The 21,238-nt window shown below is 42.6% G+C and overlaps 1 protein-coding gene across 2 annotated transcripts in view; it reads right to left on the reverse strand.

The window, feature by feature from the left end:
- The window catches only part of Mctp2 (multiple C2 and transmembrane domain containing 2), a 223,919-nt gene that overhangs the window by 157,789 nt on the left and 44,892 nt on the right, over window positions 1-21,238 (reverse strand). For both annotated transcript variants that reach the window (XM_075952326.1, XM_075952327.1), the window contains exons 2-4: window positions 18,234-18,766; window positions 2,187-2,249; window positions 616-724 (exon numbers count right to left, since the gene is read on the reverse strand). In XM_075952326.1, the coding sequence (XP_075808441.1) occupies window positions 616-724; window positions 2,187-2,249; window positions 18,234-18,698 (637 nt within the window). In that variant the 5' untranslated portion in view covers window positions 18,699-18,766. The remainder of the gene's footprint in view (window positions 1-615; window positions 725-2,186; window positions 2,250-18,233; window positions 18,767-21,238) is intronic.

Genomic DNA, 21,238 nt, shown 5'->3' on the forward strand with positions numbered 1-21,238 from the left:
CTTGGAGCAACACGTTGAGTTTAAAAAAGAAAGCGTATTTGCACAGAAAACCATGCTTGATGTTGAAGATGTATTGCAAAGTAAGAATTGATGTCTATTGCACAACAATATGGGTATCGTGGTCTCAATTTAGCTTCTCTCTACATAGAAATGTATAGAGACTTGTATAGAAGACAAAGAAAAGACAGATCATGACTACAAGGGGGAGCCTCTAGGTTCTCAAAGCAGGAGGGAAGAACTTTAAAGGCTATCTGCATTAATTAATCTCATTGCCTCATCTTAGAAATCCACTCACTCTTTTCAATGAAGGGGTAAGACCAATGGACTATTTGCTAGACCGCTTGCTATATGCCAAATACAAATTATCATGGCTATTTCATTCTAAAATAGCTTTATATGTTGTTATTACTCTTTTTTTTAAGGATACCAGCATATATCACTTTTAAATACCTCACAGTCAATGGATACGGAAAAGGCTGAAGCTGTGAGTCTGGTGTGAGGGACCAGCTCCTCTCTAAACAGTGTGAGCTGTACAATGCCTGATCATGCCTTTGGAGCGGGACATGGAAAGGGTCTTTATGGCTACTGAGCAAGCGCACAACAGACCAACCTTACCGCAGCGATCCCGGACCACGAGGTTGCGGCCTTCCTTCAGGTGTATGGTGAGGAGGTATGCGAAGGGGCTGGGGAGGTGGCTCAGGCAATCTCCGGCTTCTCCAAGCGTCTGCACAGGTGAGAAAGGGATCTGAGTCAGTGAAATATGGGCCCAAGTGGAGACATCGCTTACTAATCAGAAATGGCAATAGAAACAGTGGTCAAGAATGAACCCCCGCTGTAGCAGGCTCTGATAACATGGTTGTTAACTGCATTATCAGCCAATTACTTTATATTTCCCCCAGTGGGATTGTCTCTGAATTCAGAGGTAGTCGTGAGCATAACTTCACAAGATGAACTTCCCAACACGGATAGTATGTTGATGTCCGAAACCCCTCAACCCCTTAATTCATTGTGAGTTCTCTTATAAAACTATTCACTTGGCCTGGAGAGGTGACTCGGCAGTTGGGTGCTTCCTGTGTCATGATGAGGACTGGCGTTTCAGCCCCAGAACCCACAAAAGAAGCCAAATATTCTCTGCACACAGAGGTTCTTCCAGGTTGGCTGGCTTCTAGCCTAGCACAGAAAATACGAATGTCGGTCCAGGGAGAGATTCTGCCTCAAAGGAACAAGGGGAAGGTGATGAAAGGGGTATGCCCTGTTGTAGCCTCCATGTGCACAAAGGCAAGTGTACCCACATGTACAGGTATGTGTGCGCGCACACACACACACACACACGGGGGTGGGTGGGGGATAAACTTTTAAAAATAAGAACAGAACACCAGAGAAGGAATAGTATGGAGAAAGGAGGATGGGGCTAGCTGCCACCAAGGCGTGTCCCCATAGCCACCTCAGCTGCGGAAGTTCCCCACTTCTTCTCTATATCCCCACCAATCCTAACCAACTCAGCAGACCCCCTACACACGGCTATAAGTTCAACTCTCAATGTGAGTCTCCATCTTCCAGACACAGGTTCTTCACCAGGGTCCCCAAGTCAACACTTGACAGTCTCTGCTCTGGGCTCTCCAGGGTAGGAACATTTCACTTTCATCCCTCAGGCCTTTCCTTGGTGTCCTGCTCTAACCTTCTGCTGCTATCCGGTCCCCTAACGGCTGCCGCTTCACTCTCTGGGAATTCTTCAACTGTCACGGGCCCCAGCGACAAACCCAACTATTTTTGAGTACCTGTGAATTGTATGAATCCCCTGTAACGCTAGAGCCAGTTCAAGCTCCCAACTTTCTTCAAAGAACAGGTGGAATGATTTATTATTCATTCATTAGACACTCAACCAATTGATCTTGTGGCTGCAGCTGCCCTTGACTTTTCAAAGTTGCAGAAGGCTTCAAAGGGCTTTGTCCTCTTTCCTCCAAACACAGCTGCATGGTTACTGTGTATTTTTAGACAGATCTATTCCAAGCTAACCAATCAATAAACCCGAATTAATCTCTTCCAGCTAGAACTTCCAAGACACATTTCTATTGGTGGGTACCATTTTATATGTTTTAAGGAGAAAGAAGCCGAGAAATATAAGCAATTGGTTAGACGTATTTACAAGGCTGACATCAGTGTTAGGTGTACTGAACATCACTCACAGATTCTTCTTCAAAATGATGAGATGTCATAGAAGCATTAAGATCATCATTGCCATGTGGCTTCTGTAAAAGAAAAGAAAACTCTGCTTTAGGAAAGCAAATGAACATTGCCTTGCGACCATGTCCCGCCTCAGTCCTTGGGAAATCTGATATTTGCATCCCTGGTTTCAGGTATGGGGGAGGCTTTGCTAACTGTGTGGCAAGAAGAGGTGAACTCAGAGGTGTCGATTGAGCCATGGCCTCTGAGACCTAGGTTACCTATGAGAGCATGCTTGGGTACGAGATTATAAGTACATCCACGCATACAGCAAACAACATTCGCTTGAAGACAACCATCAGGGCACATAGCCACGCCCCTTCCAAGGAGGAACTTCCTGGGCTGCAACCACCAAACTAAATTGAGCTGCCCAGCCCCCAGAGAATTCAACATACACAAACTAGGAACCCATTCAATATGTGATTTGGGAAATCTTTTTCCAACTAGATAGCTTGCGTCCCACAGGTGTCAAAAGACCAATCCAAAACTAGGAACCAGGAATTCCCAACAGATGACTTTACAGGGTCATATGTATGTCATTGTGTCAATATGCCACGATTCTCAGGAAGGGAGGGGTGACAGAATATACGTCTGTCAATAGGAAGTGTGATGTTCAGCAGCCTTCTTGGGCTAGTTGTGTGCACACAGACGAGGGAACATCTAGAAAAGCTCAGGCAGGGTTTTGCAGTGTTAGCGAGCAGTGTGAGAGCCAGGGTGATGCCTGCAGGGAAACACAGACAGGAGCTGGCTGGGTTCCTGGGCAGCTTTCCTGGGAATCTGAGCATGCCGCCATTTGCCTGGCATATCAGTTCAGATAATTACTTGTATGAACAAAGATACCATGCCTTGCTCTAATAACTGGGAAAATCCAAAGTTATAATCCAGCGTGGGGACAAGGAAGCCTGCAGAGAAAGCTTAGAAAACAGCCCCCTGGTATGCAGGCCGTGTTTGGAGGCACAGATGACCTGAGTCTTCCTATTCACTGGGGTATGCTAAGCAGCCTTCCTCACTAAGACATACACTCCCAGACCTTAAGACAGTCCCAGCATAAGAGGGCCATTTTTCATCCTCCACAAGGGAGGGTGAAGAGTTGCAGAGAAGCAAAGGCTCCCTGACCTCCCCCCTCTGCATTTGATAACATCCATGAGGCCATAACACACAGAAATGGTGTGCGTACCAATAAGCTTTCAGCCAGGAATAATAGGTGCCCTGGAGCTCTCGATTCTACTGTTCTCAGATTTTTCCCTGTCTCCCCCAACCCTGGGTCCAATGTCCTCAGAGCATAAAGACCTCGTGACCAATTCATATGAACTCACCTAGGAAGGGGGGAGGGAAATATCCTGTGCTTTGAGTTTTCTCTAGGGCACATACACTCCATTTACTATCCCCAACACCCATGTGAGGCCCAGCCTAATGATAGACAAGAAGGCAACAACACGTCCAGAGCCAAGAAAACCTCTCCTTCAGGTTCTTGCTATCACCTTGATTGACTGTTTCTAAACTGACACCCAGGCAAGCTAGGCGGGGCCATCAACAATTAGACTCTTACCCAACTTTCCTGATGTCAAAGAATTCATGGCATGTCTTTTATACTGCACATTACCAAGCCCCCAATTTCTGCCTGATTTATTATGTCAATACTGACGTTTCAATATAACAATAACCAGCACCAACAATAACCAGCAGATTCTGATGCTCTGCAGCATGGAAAGTCTCCACTATCATTTAATTTTATTAAATGAATCAATGTTCCAGTTGACCATTTTTGAAGGTCGTCTTACAAAGCTACCAGGGCTGGGAGCAGAGTTCTAGTTGGCTATTCACTGAGTGTCATAATAGTCTGCCATCTTCCATTTCATCTACATATTTGCTTTTGGTGTGTGTGTATGTGTGTTACAAGTAAGCAGGTGGACCATATGCATGCCTGGTGCCTTTGGAGGCCAGGAGAAGATGTTGCAGGCCCTGAAACTGGAGTTAGAGAACACAGTGTGCTGAACCTGGGTCTTCTGTAAGAGAAATGTTGAGCCATTTCTCCAGCTCCTTATCTTCCATTTTGAAGTGTGTGGATGGCTAAACGACATTATGCTAAAACGTGATACTCTGTATACAATCTCCAATGTTAGCTTTATTCTATTTCGTAATAATGCTACTTAAATTACCAAATTAGTCTGTATATGTGCCATAATATATATACTACTGAAAATGAACACCAAGTCTTTATTTAAATACGCTGTAAGTTTCCCACTTACAGCAACAGGGAAATTCCATGTGAGCAATGACATTAATTCAACATTATGGCTGGTTTTACTCACAGAAGTCACCGAACTTAAAGTTATGGTTCCCACAGCCACTGTAACTGTCATCCACTATATATCCACGGGAAGGAAGGAAAATGATTACCATAAGAAGAGAAAGGCATTCCATATGCACAAGAGGACGAGTTACAGCAGCTGGGAGACACATAACTTAAAGCAGTCTCATGCACTCTTACCCAGAACCCAGAGAATTATCCACTGAGCAGAATCTATAACATTCCCATCTCTTCCGTAAGCCTAGTAACTAGATCTTGGAGTTATGACTTGGTGTCTTAGTAAAAGGAGCACAATTATATTTGCATCATAAGGAACGGCCGATAATCCTCCGCCGCTAGATGTTGGTGTTTATGTTCTGAGTAAGAATAATCAGGCATGTTGGGTTTGTTAAAACGCATCAAAGTGAGATGGCCACATTGCTACGAGTGCTGTGACTTTAAAGAGGCGTAGATTTGAACAACTGCTCTATGGTCGGGATACACAACAATTCTGCCACTCCGGAGACTCCTCCATTCTATCCCACTACGCTAACATATTCCTCCTCTTCCTCAGCCAAGGCAACTACTGATCTATTTCCGTCATGCTACCTTGTCATTTATAGATTGTCTTGTCAAAGACATCATGCAGTATGTCAGCATATAGCACCTTTCATTTTGCACACTGCCTTTGAAACCATCCAAGTTCCCACCATTATCATGTCCCTTAATTGCCAAGCAGGATTCTGTACAGTGAAGAATTACTGAGCATCAGTTTGAGGATTTTAGATGAATTATTTTTAAGCACATACTCAGGAAAGGATGGATAATTTTGAACATTATAAAATCTAATAATTCACACCAAAATATATTACGGCAATTATTTCTTACATGATGTGTATGTGAGGGTGTTTAGCTATCCTCCAGGGCAACAGGTGTCTTTTCTTTGATTTGCCTCTAGAGACGCACGGCTTTGCATTCTACTATAGAGTACTACGCCATAGGGAAAGCTAGCCCAAAATTTGTGTTCCCTGTACATGTGAATCCCCAACCTAAAAGAATGAAAATTCATTGAAACCCAGAAGGGCGCAGGGAGGTTTGAGATGGATACAAGGTGTGTGTGTGTGTGTGTGTGTGTGTGTGTGTGTGTGTGTGTGTGTGTGTGTATGTGTGTGTGTGTCTGTGTGTGTGTGTCTGTGTGTGTCTGTGTGTGTCTGTGTGTGTGCATGTATGTGTCACACGTGCATGCAGGCCTGTCTGCCTGTCTGTCACAGAGCCAAAGACATGGCTCTGTTGGTTAAAGTACTTGCTTAACAAGCAAAAGACCTATGAACATAGTTGAACAAATGTTTTTGTCATATGATAGGGCATCTCTTGGGTATATTCCCAAGAGTGGTATTGCTGGGTCCAGGGGTAGGTTGATCCCGAATTTCCTGAGAAACCGAAACACTGACTTCCATAGTGGTTGCACAAGATTGCATTCCCACCAGCAATGGATGAGGGTACCCCTTCCTCCACAACCTCTCCAGCAAAGGCTATCCTTGGTGTTTTTGACTTTAGCCATTCTGATAGGTGTAAGATGATATCTCAAAGTTGTTTTGATTTGCATTTCCCTGATCGCTAAGGAGGTTGAGCATGACCTTAAGTGTCTTTTGGCCATTTGAACTTCTTCTGTTGAGAATTCTCTGTTCAGTTCAGTGCCCCATTTTTTAATTGGGTTAATTAGCATTTTAAAGTCTAGTTTCTTGAGTTCTCTATGTATTTTGGAGATCAGACCTTTGTCTGTTGCGGGGTTGGTGAAGATCTTCTCCCAGTCAGTAGGTTGCCTTTGTGTCTTAGTGACAGTGTCCTTTGCTTTACAGAAGCTTCTCAGGTTTAGTAGGTCCCATTTATTCAATGTTGCCCTTAATGTCTGTGCTTCTGGGGTTATACATAGGAAGCGATCTCCTGTGCCCATCTGTTGTAGGGTATTTCCCACTTTCTCTTCTATCAGGTTCAGTGTGTTCGGGCTGATATTGAGGTCTTTAATCCATTTGGACTTGAGTTTTGTGCACGGTGATAGATATGGGTCTATTTTCATTCTTCTACAGGTTGACATCCAGTTGTGCCAGCACCATTTGTTGAAGATGCTTTCTTTCTTCCATTGTATACTTTTAGCTCCTTTATCAAAAATGAGGTGTTCATAGGTTTGTGGGTTAAAATCTGGGTCTTCTATACGATTCCATTGGTCGACTTCTCTGTTTTTATGCCAGTACCACACTGTTTTCATTACTGTAGCATGGGATATACTCACTCATAATTGGTTTCTAGCCATAAATAAGGGTCACGGAGTCTACAATAGGTGAATCTAAAGAAGCTAAGTAAGAAGGGGAACCCAAGGAAAAACATACAGTTATCCTCTTGGCTAAGGGAAGTAGACAAAATTGCCGGGGAGAAAATTGGGATCTTGGGGGTGGGGTGGGATGGGGTAAGGGGAGATGGGGAGAGAAAAGTTAGAAGGGAAGGAGGTGGGGCCTTGGGGAAACAGGAGGATTGGGATAAAGGAAGGTTGGACAGGGGAGCACGGAACCACAATTCTTAGTTAAGGGAGCCACTTTAGGGTTGGCAAGAGACCTGACCCTAGAGGGGCTCCCAGGTGCCCAAGCCGAGGTCCCCAGTTAGTTCCTTGGGCAGCTGAGGATAGAAAACCTGAAACGACCCTATCCTAGAGCAATGCTGACGAATATCTTGCATATCATCATAGAACCTTCATCTGGTGATGGATGGAGATAGAGACAGAGACCCACACTGGAGCACTGGACTGAGCTCCCAAGGTCCCAATGAGGAGCAGAAGGAGGGAGAACATGAGCAAAGAAGTCAGGACCACGAGGGGTGCACCCACCCACTGAGACAGTGGAGCTGATCTATTGGGAGCTCACCAGGGCCAGCTGGACTGTGACTGAAAAAGCATGGGATAAAACTGGACTCTCTGAACATGGCGAACAATGAGGGCTGATGAGATGCAAAGGACAATGGCACGGGGTTTTGATCCTACATAATGTGCTGGCTTTGTGGGAGCCTAGCCAGTTTGGATGTTCACCTTCCTAGATATGGACGGAGGGGGGAGGACCTAGGACTTACCACAGGGCAGTAAACCCTGACCGCTCTTTTGACTGGAGAGGGAGGGGGAAAGGAGTGGGGGGAGGGGGAGAAGGGTGGGAGGAGGGGGAGGGAAATGGGAGGCTGGGAGGAGGTGGAAACTTGTTTTTTTTTTTTTTCTCCTTTTCTCAAAAAAAAAAAAAAAAAACAAGCAAAAGACCTGAGTTTGATTGACAGATGTCATGTAATGAGGTGGGCATCCTGGTGCACACTTGTAATATTAGGGCTGAGGAATAGAAACAGATGCATTTCTGAGGTTTGCTGGAAAGTAGCTTTGTCTATTGGGTTAGCTCCAAGCACTGAGAGACCCTGTCTAAGCAATCAAAGTGGTCGTCTCCTGAAAAGAAAGACCTAAAGTTGACCTCTGACTTCTACACACAAATACAGACATGCAGGCATGCTTTAGCACATGTGATTACATGTACATGAATGTAAATATATTCTTGCGCGCACACACACACACACACACACACAAACTGTCACCAAGGAATTTGAAAGCAAAACATCGGTATGAACAAATAAATTTTGCTTTTTCCATACACTTAATGTGATCTTGTATGAATATGACCTTCCATGTAGTTCTTGCTGTGCTGTCTACTCAAAAACCACAACAAAGTGTGTCATCCCTGGGTGTCTGATTTCAGTAGAACAAGGCATATACCCACAGGCAGACAAGCTAATAATGAGGCAACACTGGCGGAGATCAATCATTTCATTTTAAAACTAATCCATGAAAGCATATGAGTGTATATATGAGTATCAAGTGGCATATTATTTAAATTCTGTAACCAGTCTGGCTGTGGTTGTGCACGTCTTTAACCCCAGTACTCAGGAAGCAGAGAGAGGCAGATCTCTGTGAGTTTAAGGCCAGCCTGGTCTACAGAGCGAGTACCATCCAGGACAGGCTCCAAAAGCTAGAAAGAAACCCTGTGTTGGATAAAAAAAAAAATCCTGTAACCAATTCTAGGCTTTCAACACTATGGATATTCAAGAATATGCAAGACATAGAGAGCAAAAATATAAGTAAAAAAAATCCTGTAACCAATTCTAGGCTTTCAACACTATGGATATTCAAGAATATGCAAGACATAGAGAGCAAAAATATAAGTAACAGAAATGTAATGGCCAGACAGGCCAGAGAAGCTATTAACCATTTACAAATATCAGGTCCATCATGCTAACATCTATTAGAAAGGTTTCTTTCTTATTAAAATGCAACAATTTAAAAGTTCCATATCAAAAAAAAAAAGACAAGAACAAACGGGAATAAAAATCTAAATATCTAAAATTGGGTTTTTGGCTTGGCCTTTCCTTTGAATTCTGGTTCTGCCTGTTCATTTCTGTGCTCTCCGTGCGGTAACATCAGAAGCGAGTTGTGGCAGACACCTTTTCACCCACAAAGTCGAACACAGTTAGTATCTGGATAGCTACAAAAAAAAAAAAAGGTCAATTCCTGATATAAGTGTTTGGCCAGTTCCCAGGTACTTCTTGAACCAGAAGTAATATTTACAAATGACCTTCCTTCTTATTTGCAAGAGCTGTGTTAGCTGAACAACCCATTCCTTAATGTTTTCTTATCACTCCATAACTCACAAACACACCCATTATCATCTTTTATAAAGAAGTCCAAAGGCTATCATCATATCGGCAATTTACAATGAAGAATCCAGAGCCAGGAGGCCAAAGAGTCACTAAGGAGAAGCAAGAGAGTTAGGCCCTTGGGAAGATTTTAAGCACATCACTCTTCACTACAGCACAACTGTGTCAAATGCACCTATACCAGCCAGCACAGGAGATGTACTGGGCACAGAAACACCCGGTAATAAACAAGGATCAAGTTCAAGACTACCTAGACTCAAATCCCTTAATAAACAAGGATCTGGGTGGGGAAAACCTAGACCCTAGACTCACACCCACTTCTGCTATTTCTTAGTGTCTTTGATTTTTTTTTTTTTTGCTTGTATTTCCAGACAAGGAGACTTTTTCCAAAGAAGCAAGGCACGATACTTACCTTGTAGGTTTTAGGGGAAAGACAATTCAAAGGCTACTTAATGAATGACTTCTTTAGGGAGGACACTGTACCAGGCAATCGCTTTGAAAATTGAGGCATTCCAATGAGATAATGCTGATATATACTTTAACAGAATTAATAACAAAGTGGAGTCACTATGCTAGACAATTTATTACTGTTATTATAATTATCATCGTTATTAATTATTATTATTATGGCAGATATGTTTGGGAGGTATAGAGCTAAGCCTTCATGAAAGATGGAAACACTCTACACTGCTTATGCTATTAAAAGTTATACATGTTCCCAGCATTTGGGAGGCAGAGGCAGGCGGATATCTGTGAGTTTGAGGCCAGCCTGGTCTACAAGAGCTAGTTCCAGGACAGGCTCCAAAGCGACAGAGAAACCCTGTCTTGAAAAACCAAATAAAAAGTTATACATGATCCCAGCACTTGGGAGGCAGAGGCAGGCGGATCTCTGTGAGTTCGAGACCAGTCTGGTCTACAAGAGCTAGTTCCAGGACAGGCTCCAAAACCACAGAGAAACCCTGTCTCGAAAAACCACAAAAAAAAAGTTATACATGTGTACGGGGTTAAAATATTATACTTCATAAATATGCGCAACGATAAGAACTAACAATGAGGACTACTGAGAACTCAAGAACAATGGCAATGGGTTTTTGATCCTACTGCACATACTGGCGTTGGGGGAGCCTAGGCAGTTTGGATGCTCACCTTACTAGACCTGGATGGAGGTGGGTGGTCCTTGGACTTCCCACAGGTCAGGGAACCCTGATTGCTCTTCGAACTGATGAGGGAGGAGGACTTGATCGGGGGAGGGGGAGGGAAATGGGAGGCGGTGGCGGGGAGGAGGCAGAAATCTTTAATAAATAAATAAATTTAAAAAAAAGAAAAAAAGAATTAAGTTCTTTCTCTCTGTATGTGTTTGATGGGAGTGGGCATTCATGTGTGCACATATGGATAGACATGTACTATGACAAGCAAGAGAGGGGCAGAAGGCAGCCTTGGGTACAGGTCCTAACCTTCTACTTTATTTGAGACAGGGCATCTATTGTTTTTGCACTATTTATGCCAGGCTAGCTGCCCCGTGCATTCTTAAGGATTTTTCCCATTTTTGTTTCCGTGTCCAATAGTAATGGTGGAAATACAGAGTTCAGAGCTATGTGAGGCTTCTAAGTGCATGCTGGGAACTGAAACTCAAGTCCTCGCGCAGTGACACAAGTGTGTTTTGTATCCAATGAGCTACCGCCTCAACCCAAAATTTATTTTTAAAACTGAAGGCAGCCAGCAACCCAAGGTCTTCTGATGATGTTCACCAGTTGGTACTGTTACATGAGAAGGTATTAGAAGCAAGAAGGATGAAGCCTTGGAAAGAGCCTTTTCCTGATATTCACTGGCCATCAAATTTTCTCAGAACTCTTACCCTAGGCAAACCATCACTTAGCCCAACCCCATTGTCTAGAGCAGGTGTGAGAATCACGGCCAACATCCTGCTGACTCACTTTGCACTGTCTGTGAGTGGCATGGCATTGAGCCTCAGTTTCATTTTGAATCTCTGTGGCACACTTATGGTACCAGGCCATCACCAAAGTCCAAGAGTCATCCTACAGAGTAGGAAAACCGTGCAGTCATGCAACCTCTGTTACTTCTCTGATGTCTCCTCCATTGCTCCCTCTTCCTGTCCCCCTGAGCTACAATACTTGCTTGTTCTTTGTGAAATGTTCACCCATTCTTTGGTAGCCTGCTGCTCTACAGTCTTCAAAATTACTGATCTCATATCCTTCACGGCTTCCCCAGATACACACACAGCTTGCTACCTTGCCTCCCCTTCACATGAAAAATTATATTCTCAAGGTTAGGAGTATAACTCAGCTTTGGATCCATTGCCCAGAATATCGACTGTTTATTCCCAACACCCCAAATAACAGTAGTAGAAATACTAAACAAAGAGGGTTGATTACGCAGAAGAAGCCATTCCTAAGACCTCTGTGTAGCATCTCTACACAGTGCTTTCAAGGATGTTTTCCACTTACTGTTTCTCCTTGACACTTATCACTTTCTGAATTATTTATGTATCCATCATAGGAACTCTATAAGGAAGGAAGGTCTGACTGCATTGCCAGTTGCTATGTTCCTAGTGCTAAGTTCATCATCTGCAGATGGTAGATTCCCCAAAGATAGAGATGAAGAAGATCATACTCATGAAGACCCCTAGAACATGTCATATATGGCCTCACGGAAGCCATGTTGAGGTCCCACAAACAGTAACAACCACAGAACTGAAGTGTCATGGGCCTGAGGCACTTGCTTCTTTTTGCAAGCTACAAGCTGTTTCCTCCCCTCTGTGGCTGTCACATTGCTTCTCTGTGGTCACTGAACTGAAGCCCTATGGGTGGAAGGTAGGTCTTCTGGAAACAAGCAAGTGGGACGCACCACTGACTTACCATATGAGGTATCACCAAAGCTAGGGTTTACTGCTTCAACTGACAAATGAACTATGGGGGAAGGGTATTACCACATGGCAGAATTCATTGATAAGGTTGAGTAACTAACCTTTCAATTTATCAGCATTTGTTTTTGAAGCATTGCCTTTATCTTTGTTTTTCATGGGGCACAGTAGAGGCAGAAAAAAAATGAATGTCTTCCTTTTAAATTGTCTTGTTTTGGATCGCTATACTTTCAAAATGCCCTCCCAGCTTGTGTAGAACATATCATTCTGCACACAGGCTTAATTCTCAGATATGCCTGGATTGAGCCTAGCTCTAGAACCAGCTGGATGATATTTAACAAGTGGACTTTTTGAAAATAATTTTTAATTTTTTGAGAGTATCATTCAAGGGTACTAACTATATATATATATATATGTATGTATACATACGTGTATATATACATATATATATAATTTATACCTCTCCCTCCTCTTTCCTCAATTCCTCCCAATTCTCTTGACCTCCCTTTCAAATTGTTTACCTCTTCTCTATTATTGCTAGATATGTATATATGTGCTGTGGTGGCTTGAATGGATGGTCCTCATAGACTTCTATATTTGAATACTTGGTCCCTAGTTGGAAAAACAGTTTAGAAAGAATGTGAAGGTGTGTTGTCTTGTTGGAGGAGGTATGTCATTATGGGCAGGGTATTAAGGTTTCAAAAGCCTATGCCCTCCATTCCAGTTAGTGTTCTCTCTCTCTCTCTCTCTCTCTCTCTCTCTCTCTCTCTCTCTCTCTCTCTCTCTCTCTCACACACACACACACACACACACACACACAGAGTCTCCTCCTTTTTGCAGACAAAGCTACTGTTCTAGCATCATCCATACCTGCCTGCTCCCATGCTCTGCACGGTTATGCATGCTAACCCTCTGTAACAATGAGCCCCAAATTAAATGTTATACATTTCACAGACCAGGATGCTTGGTCATGACAATATAAAAGTAACAAAGCTATGTGAGTATATATGTATATGTGTGTACTATTGTATCTATTTAGTGTTGCTCATATGTGTTTAGAGATTACCATCTGGGACTAGATAATCTACCAGGGTACTCTTCCCTGGAAAAGATCAATTTTCCCTCTTCTGGCAAACTTTGATTAAGTGTAGTTCTTCATTTAGGAGCAGAATCTAGTGAAATCTCCCTCATCCACATTGGCAGGTCACCTGGTGTTGTTACTGTGCAAGCTTTACACATAACCATATTGTTTAGATTTAGCGGGCATAACATGACTGCCATGTCTAAAGAACAGGGCTTCCTAAACTCTTACCCATGACACTTTTCCTCCAAGAAACTATCAGGTACCCTGATGTATTTAGGTCTATACAATGGGTTTACGGGTCAAATATTTGCTGAAATAAATTACCAAGAAACTTATTTTACAACATTTCTTTGAGGTAAATACTTTACCACTAATAGAAGATGAAAGCAAAAGACACGCTAATGAAATGGAGATGCATTCTCTTCCTCTGAAGAATTAAAACTTGGCTGAATTTTGATGCTATAACAAGAACAGCATCTCTAACATTCCTCGGAGTTCTTTGATAGTTTGATTTGTCAATGCTGAGGATGCTGCACCATGTAAGTGGCAGAACTCTGTGTAGAGGCATTTCAAAAGTTATTGGAAATTCCTCCCTAATCCCAAGCCAAACTCTGTTTAACAATTTCTTTTTAAAGCTTAAGTTAGCAACTCAAGCACAGAAATTCTTCAAAGCAAATATTCTGGGCTGGAGAGACGGCTCAGTAAGTGAAGTCTAAAGACCTGGGCTCCTAAGGACACACACTTAGTAGAAGGACAGAAGTTGTTCCACAATTGTCTGATCTCTACACATGCGTGCATATGCGCATAAATAAATAGTAATTATAAAAATAAAATCTACTATAACAACATAATAAAACACAAAGGTTATTAATTTGGCACATGCTGAAGAATGATACTAGTAAAATATGAAAAGTATGTTTTCTTTAATTAAATCATTATGATTTTATAAGAGCAGAAAAGGTTATTGTACAGACAAAACACTGTAATTCAAAGCATATAACAGTCTTAGTTCTGAGCCAAGGTATTCTAGGAAGCATTTCCTGATGCTGTTTGATATTAAGAGCACATGAACGGCAAATGGCACGTGTTGTGTGTTCAGAACTAAGGCTGTAGTGAAGTGCTATGGTAACATGGGTCAATCTGCCATAAATACCTTCCATTCATTAACTGCTTAATTTTCATTTAATTTGCAGTCCTTACACGGCCAAGAAACTTTCACAGCTGCCAGAGTATTTGATACTCCCACATTCGGTTAAGTGATGCCACAGTTAAGAAGCTGGGCTTTGAAACATATCCTATGTACCAAAGAGCACAAGGTGTAAACACATCCCCAAACCAACAGAGACTCTTAATGGTGACCAGAGCACCTCATGGCGCTGTTAGCTTAAATGGCAAATAAAGACTTCATGAGCATATTCATCCATATATCTACTATCATGTATCAATCTCTACAGATTTGCACAAATGCTTGAAGAAGAAAAATTACATGGCTAGTCACCTGAAGGTTGCAATTTAACAAAACTAGAAATCTTCAACACAACTAATGACATACATAAATATGTTGGGGAATGGTGCTCTTCAGTATCCTAAGGTTCTCTGCCCATCTTCTCTGTTCCCAGTCTCAGGGGCAAGAGCAATGAAGTCACCTCCTGAGAAAGACCAATAGACACTACCTCAGTCACCACAGGCTTCTGCAGCGCCATCTCACTGACTAGGAGACTTGATACAAGTTGATTTCTCATGGTTCTGGATCCTGAAGTTCAAGATCAAGGAAAACTTTATTCTTAATGAGGTCATTTACTTCTTGTAGATAGCTGTCTTCTCCATATGTCTTAACATGGTAGAGAAAAAAAATATCCAGGGCTTTATCTGTGTTATTAAAATCTCAGTATTACTTACTTACACCTTTGCAACTCCATGCTTACACCTTCATTTAAGCTCAATCACCTCTTCAATGCCCTGTCTCCAATACAGTCGTATGGGGGACAAAAATTCAGCATATGAACAGAGTGAGGTAGACATACCCCAATTCTTAACAACAACTCTTCTCCCAGCAAAGCCTAGACATTCAAAATGAGAGTAAGGAGAGGGGGAGTTCCTGGGCTCTGCCACACAGTGCCAGCTCCCAAGGATGGTTAACCTTGATTAACAACTTGTTAGGACTCAGAATAATCCCAGAAAAAAATCTCTAAGACTGTCTTCCAAAGGGTTCCTATATCAGGTTAACTATGATGATAAGGATGACTCTAAAGATAAGAAGCATCATAGCATGAGCCAGGGTCAGACTAAAAGTGGAGAGGGATTGGAGCAGAGCATCGACATTCATCTTCCCCTGCCTCTGGTTGCAGCCCCACGGTGATGTGCTACTTAAGGCACCGTGATTTGCTTGACATGAATATGGCCTTGGACTGTGAAGCCTTGAACTGTTTGCTTACTCAGGGTTTGTCACGGCAATCAAAAGTAACCTTGGGCGAGCTCACAGGGAAGACAGCTTATGCCACAGAGCATAAAGAATTCTCATTTCATTAGACAGGCCAGATCCCATGTAGAGATGAACGATGTTAGTCCAAAAAAAAATGCATCAAGTTCTCATCTGCAATTCTGCCCTCACTGAGAGATGGGTGTTGACATAAAGGCCACTTATGGAAGCCATCTACACATCGCACTGGGACTCATGGGCAGCAACCTTCCAATTCCTGTGTGATTTCTCTCAAACACTAACTCTACCGTGAGAACGGACCTAACAACTACCATTCACCAGGATGACTCTGCCATACACATTTCTCCCAACACGTTAACAATCGTGTTGATTCTGATCTGACTCCTAAGCACCATGATAAAGAATGGACCCTTTATTGAAAACATCACGCTACAGGAGATAACATTGTTAATTCTCACTGTAAATTAGTTGTTATCTCCACCTGTAACTTATGACTCTTTTATTAGAGTCAGTCTAAAGAGTCAAATGGCCACGAGGTAGTCAATGGCAGAATCTCACAGTCTGCTGACTTCAAATCAATGACACATTTGCACAGAGACAGCTGTGCCAGGCTCCAATTTGCCTCTTTTTTTTTAACCTACCTTCTCTTCCTATAATAATTTTTTCCTCTCTCTACAAACTCCTGCCCACGCAGACAGAAGGTACTTCCCAGCAGAGTAAAAGCACGCTGCTATGAAAATGAAGGCAGGATGAACACGCAGGATGCAAAGGTAGGAAAACACCTCACCAGAGGGAACTTTCACCTGCTGTTGAAGGCTATGAAGGATTTCCAGAAGAGGAGACTACCAGGGAAATGAAGAGGAAATAGATGAGGGATGGGGGAAAGGCTTCCAAGCCTGAGCTAGCAGACAGATAATGGTGGTGTTGCCAGCAATGTATGTGTGGCCATTCCAGGAGACAGTGACTTCCAGTCCCACAACTTAAGGCCCTGTTTCCAGGAGCGATCAGCACACATGACGCTAAGGATCAAAGTCAGATTGGTGGAGTCCTCTTCTGCTAAGCCTCTCTCTCCCATTTGCTGCCGTGGCTGCTCTGAGCATCTGTGCAGATGTTCCTGGCGCATGCTCTCACATCCTGTTTATTCCCTTCACCTTTATTCCTCCCCACACCCCGTCATCTTATCGAAGAGTATATTTAGAGTATTTTCTCCAGAGAAACGTATTGATTTCATTAAGTCATACCTCATGATAAAAACACTGACAATTCTGAGAGTGGGAGAACATCTATGTTTTCAGTGTCAAAGCCATGGGTAAGCTGCCCGTGCTCCTGATAACAAACCCCTCGCCCTTGCTTGCATTAGCATTTTGTAAAGTGAAAATGTATTTCAAATTTACAAATATTTACAATCATAAAAAATTTACCAACAGTATCTCCTAATGGTAAGGTCAAAATAAAAAAAAAAAAAAACAAGCTGAGCCCTTTAGTGAGTAACCGTGTTCAAAAGAACATGATCACATCATACTCCATTCCCAGAGTTCATGCCCCAAGGAAACCCAGACATGCTGTGTGATCAACAGATTTTCTTCTAAAAGGAAAACCAGATCCTTCAGCTGAAGAATCAATGTTTATTCAACTCTAAGATTAATATGGAATATATAAAGTATCAGCCTCTTTCTTCAACATTAGAAACTATTTCCACATCATTAAGATGAATTTAAATAAGTAAAAATATCCAATTTAGCTGATTAAATGGTCATCCAAATCAGGATCAGGATTTAGGAATTTGGTGGCTGAATTCAAGCTCTTCTTCCAGATCCACGAAACTTGGCATGACACTGGTACTTAGCCTTCCTAGAATGCCAAAGCTTTGCTACAACCGCTAATCAATCAAAGTTTGATCCCCGATTCCACCTTCCTGTTCAGAGAAGTAAGGGAATGTCTCAAAACTGAGTGTCCGTACTGGTGTACAAGATTACCCAGACCTGACACCAGAGAGGAAAGAGCACCCTTTGGGCTCTGGTGGTCAAAGAGGAAGACGCACATTATCTCAGAAGCTAGTCTGCATGCTTTGTCTACAAAGTCTAGATTGGAAAAAACAGCGTGCATGCTTTGTCTAGGAGTCTGATTGACTTAGCAATGCTAGGGGGAGGGAGGCTCTATTGCTCTCATTACTGCCGCTCCTCTTGAAGGGAAGAGGAGGAGGGAGATGAGGAAGAGAAGGGAGGAAGAAAGAGAAGGGAGGCAGGAAGAAGAGGAGGGAGGGTTAGAACAAAAAGGTTAAAGTTATGTGCTCAATTTCTCTGCCAGGAGATGAAACAAAGAAACCTTATCCACTAGGGCTTTTAAAGCTTTAAACGGTTCTAGAAGGTTCTTTTGTGCTGGCTTTGAAATACATAGAGGTCAGCCCTGAAACAAATGGGAACGCCAGTAAAATCAATAGTACATTAATTTAAATTCTTGTAAATGATATTCTCTTCATCCAATAAAACCACAAAATAACTGTTACCCAAATTTCCCAAGGACAATGAATGTACCTTAAAAACATGGTTTATTTTAAAGCTGGGAAGTGCCCAGGTCTCACCTCTGTCTCTTCCGGAGCATCCTCTCCAAGGGGATGTTTGTGCGGATCCAGGCTACTCTGGCTGGATGCCTGCCGCTCCTCTGCAAAAGAGGCATAGATATCCTCTGAGTCGGTGTCCACCCCGAGTACATGGCTTGCTTCCTCCTGGCTCCAGTCCAGTTCTTCCTCAGATTGCTTTAGGGAGCTGCTGCTGCTCTTGGGGACAATGCCTGCCGTGGACAGGCTGTTGGGGACCGAAGTGTAGGATGACTGAGGTCCCGAGTAGGGCCGGCCCTCAGGATCCAAGGCCTCTGCTTCCAGGAGGTCAGGCACCGAGAGGCTAAGACGCCGGTCCAGGTGATGCCTCACCCTTAAGTCCAAGGGTTTGCTTGGGGTCTTTTTAACTTTCTTCTTGCTCAGGTTGCTTAACAATGGTCTGGTCCGCTGTTTTAATGACCCCCAGACAGATGGTTTCTCCAGATCCATGACTGCATGAAGAATCAAGAATGCCACTCCTCAAGAGTGCTCCTCTATTGCAAAACCGTCGGCGGCTCCTGTAAGACAGAGCACAAAGAGAGAACATAGCCTTCTTGCAGTGTAAGGCAGACCCGAAGGGAACTTATGCAAAAAATTTACTCTTGGTTCCTTAAGGAGAAAGAAAGCAGTAAGGTCATAATTTCACAAACATCACGAAAAGCATTTTTAAGAAACAAAATACTTAAGTCATCAGAAATAGAAAAGGAATAAATGGGATGATTGGGTTGAATGTAAAGTTCCTGGACAGACAGACCACTTACTCAGCTCCAAGGACAGCAAAGCTAAGACACTTGCCAGAGTGTTGCTGTAGCATTTCCTCACCATAAACAAGGGGGTACTATATATACTTCTGTAAACGGAGGATCACCTAGTATTTACTGGACGTGGAAAGGGAATGGGTATTTTAAACACTGCAGGCTGGGTGATGTTTGATGTAGTTACCAAAAGAAATGTGTTCAGACATCAAAGATGATAAGAGAGTACCTACACTGAAGAGCCTCGCTATGCTCAAATGGAACCTTTTGTACATACGACAAAATCCATACGACAAATGTACCATCTTCCTGTGTAATGTCAGGTGTGTGTGTGTGTGTGTGTGTGTGTGTGTGTGTGTGTGTGTGTGAACATGTGTATCGAAGCCAGCATTCAGGTGTTTTCCTTAGCCACTCTGTGTCTGGGTCTCTCACTGAACCTGGAACTCACCAACTCACTTATGCACCGGTCTGCTAATGAGCTCCAGGTACGCTCCTGTCTGTAGCGATATTTCATTTGTATTTTAATAAATAAAGCTTGCCTGAAGTTCAGAGAGTGAAACAGCTGCACTGATCAGCCTTACAGACCAGGCAATGGTCAGAAAGAGAGAGAGAAGAGAGAGAGAGAGAGAGAGAGAGAGAGAGAGAGAGAGAGAAACAGCACAACACAAATGCAATATCTTAGAAGAATATCGTATCCAAATTCCATACTAATTACAACCAGCTACAGTTCTTAACATTGAAAAAAATCTTATTCTGATCAACCACAAAGAGGCACAGAGTAAAAAAAAAGTCTTAAATAACAGAAAGTTTTGATGCAATGCAAGTAAAATACACAAAGTAAATCACACATATCTGAAGCTTTAAAGCTAACATCCACATATAAGAAACTATGCGCTATTTGTCTTTATGAGTCTGTGTCTTTCTCAGGCACATGGGGCTGATGGACATATGAACTTACAGAGACAGTGACAGACTACACAAGACCTGCATAATTAAATTCACAAAGTCACACATGAAGAAGGGAACGTGGGCACAAAGTCCAACCCCTCCCTAAGAAACTATTTGCGATATGTGGATACTGGGAGGGGGTAAAACAGTTTTTTCCAACGAAGTAACCTTAAGTATATGAAGCACACTCCAAGGTGGGCCTCATGTTCAGGAGTGGTTGTCAAAACAAAACAGACTCCATGCTGTTTTGCTGTGTGGATGTGTGCTTATGTGTCTGTGTGTGTTTGTGCTTTCTTTTGGTTTGGTTTGGTTTGTTGCAGGGGTTATTTGTTTGTTTCAAGCATTTGTTCTCAATCTGAGGGTCAAAACCCCAAACAATTATTTGACAGGGGTCACCTAAAACCACTGGAAGGACAGATGTTTACATTACAATTTATAACTGTACCAAAATTACAGATATAAAGTAGCAACAAAGAATAATTTTATGATTGGGAGTCACCACAACATGAGAAACTGCATTAAAAGGTTGTAGCATTAGGAAGGTTGAGAATCACTGGGTTAGAGAAAGAGAAATACCATGAAGTTGGATGGGTATGGAGTGGGAAGAATATGGGAGGGGCTTGGGGGAGAAGAATGAATCTCATTAAAATATATGCGAATTCTAAAGAAAATTCATGACAATGAAGAAGGAGGCCAGTAACTTCTGAGCAAAAACAGTGACCTTGGATCTCTGGGAGCAACATAAATGCCAGGAGAAATCTGGAGAAACACCACAGCACATGGAAGAAACCAGCGGTGCTCTTGACCATGACCTCAGTGGGCACAGTAGAAGACAAATCACTCTAGGAATAGGGTATAACAAAGTACTCTTATGACATTTGCAAGGGCTGTAGGAGGCATGTGGGATTTCATACACTAATAAAAGTGGGGAAGTCAGAGGTACGCCAACAGAGAAGACCTACACATTCACACTCCCGGGTCTACAGGGATCTCAAAGAAGCCCTTGTGTAATCGGAAGTGGACTCACCAATGAGGTCATTAATCCAAATTTTGTTTGAAATGTCTATAATAAAACTTAACAATTTGCATGATATTTCAATGATTAAGCCCACTATATCAGATGAACCTGGTTCCCAAGAATCTGCTTTGCAAGAGAACTTCCTGGCAATCGCTGTTTAGCATCTAAGTCCATAAAAGAGACTGGCACACCCTGGTGGGGAAATCTATTTGTTTGATATCTTTGCATCTATAAAACAAAAACAAAAAAAAACACGCAATAAAGTGGTG

Source organism: Microtus pennsylvanicus, chromosome 18 (assembly GCF_037038515.1).
Source record: "Microtus pennsylvanicus isolate mMicPen1 chromosome 18, mMicPen1.hap1, whole genome shotgun sequence".
Classification (NCBI taxonomy): Eukaryota; Metazoa; Chordata; class Mammalia; order Rodentia; family Cricetidae; genus Microtus; species Microtus pennsylvanicus.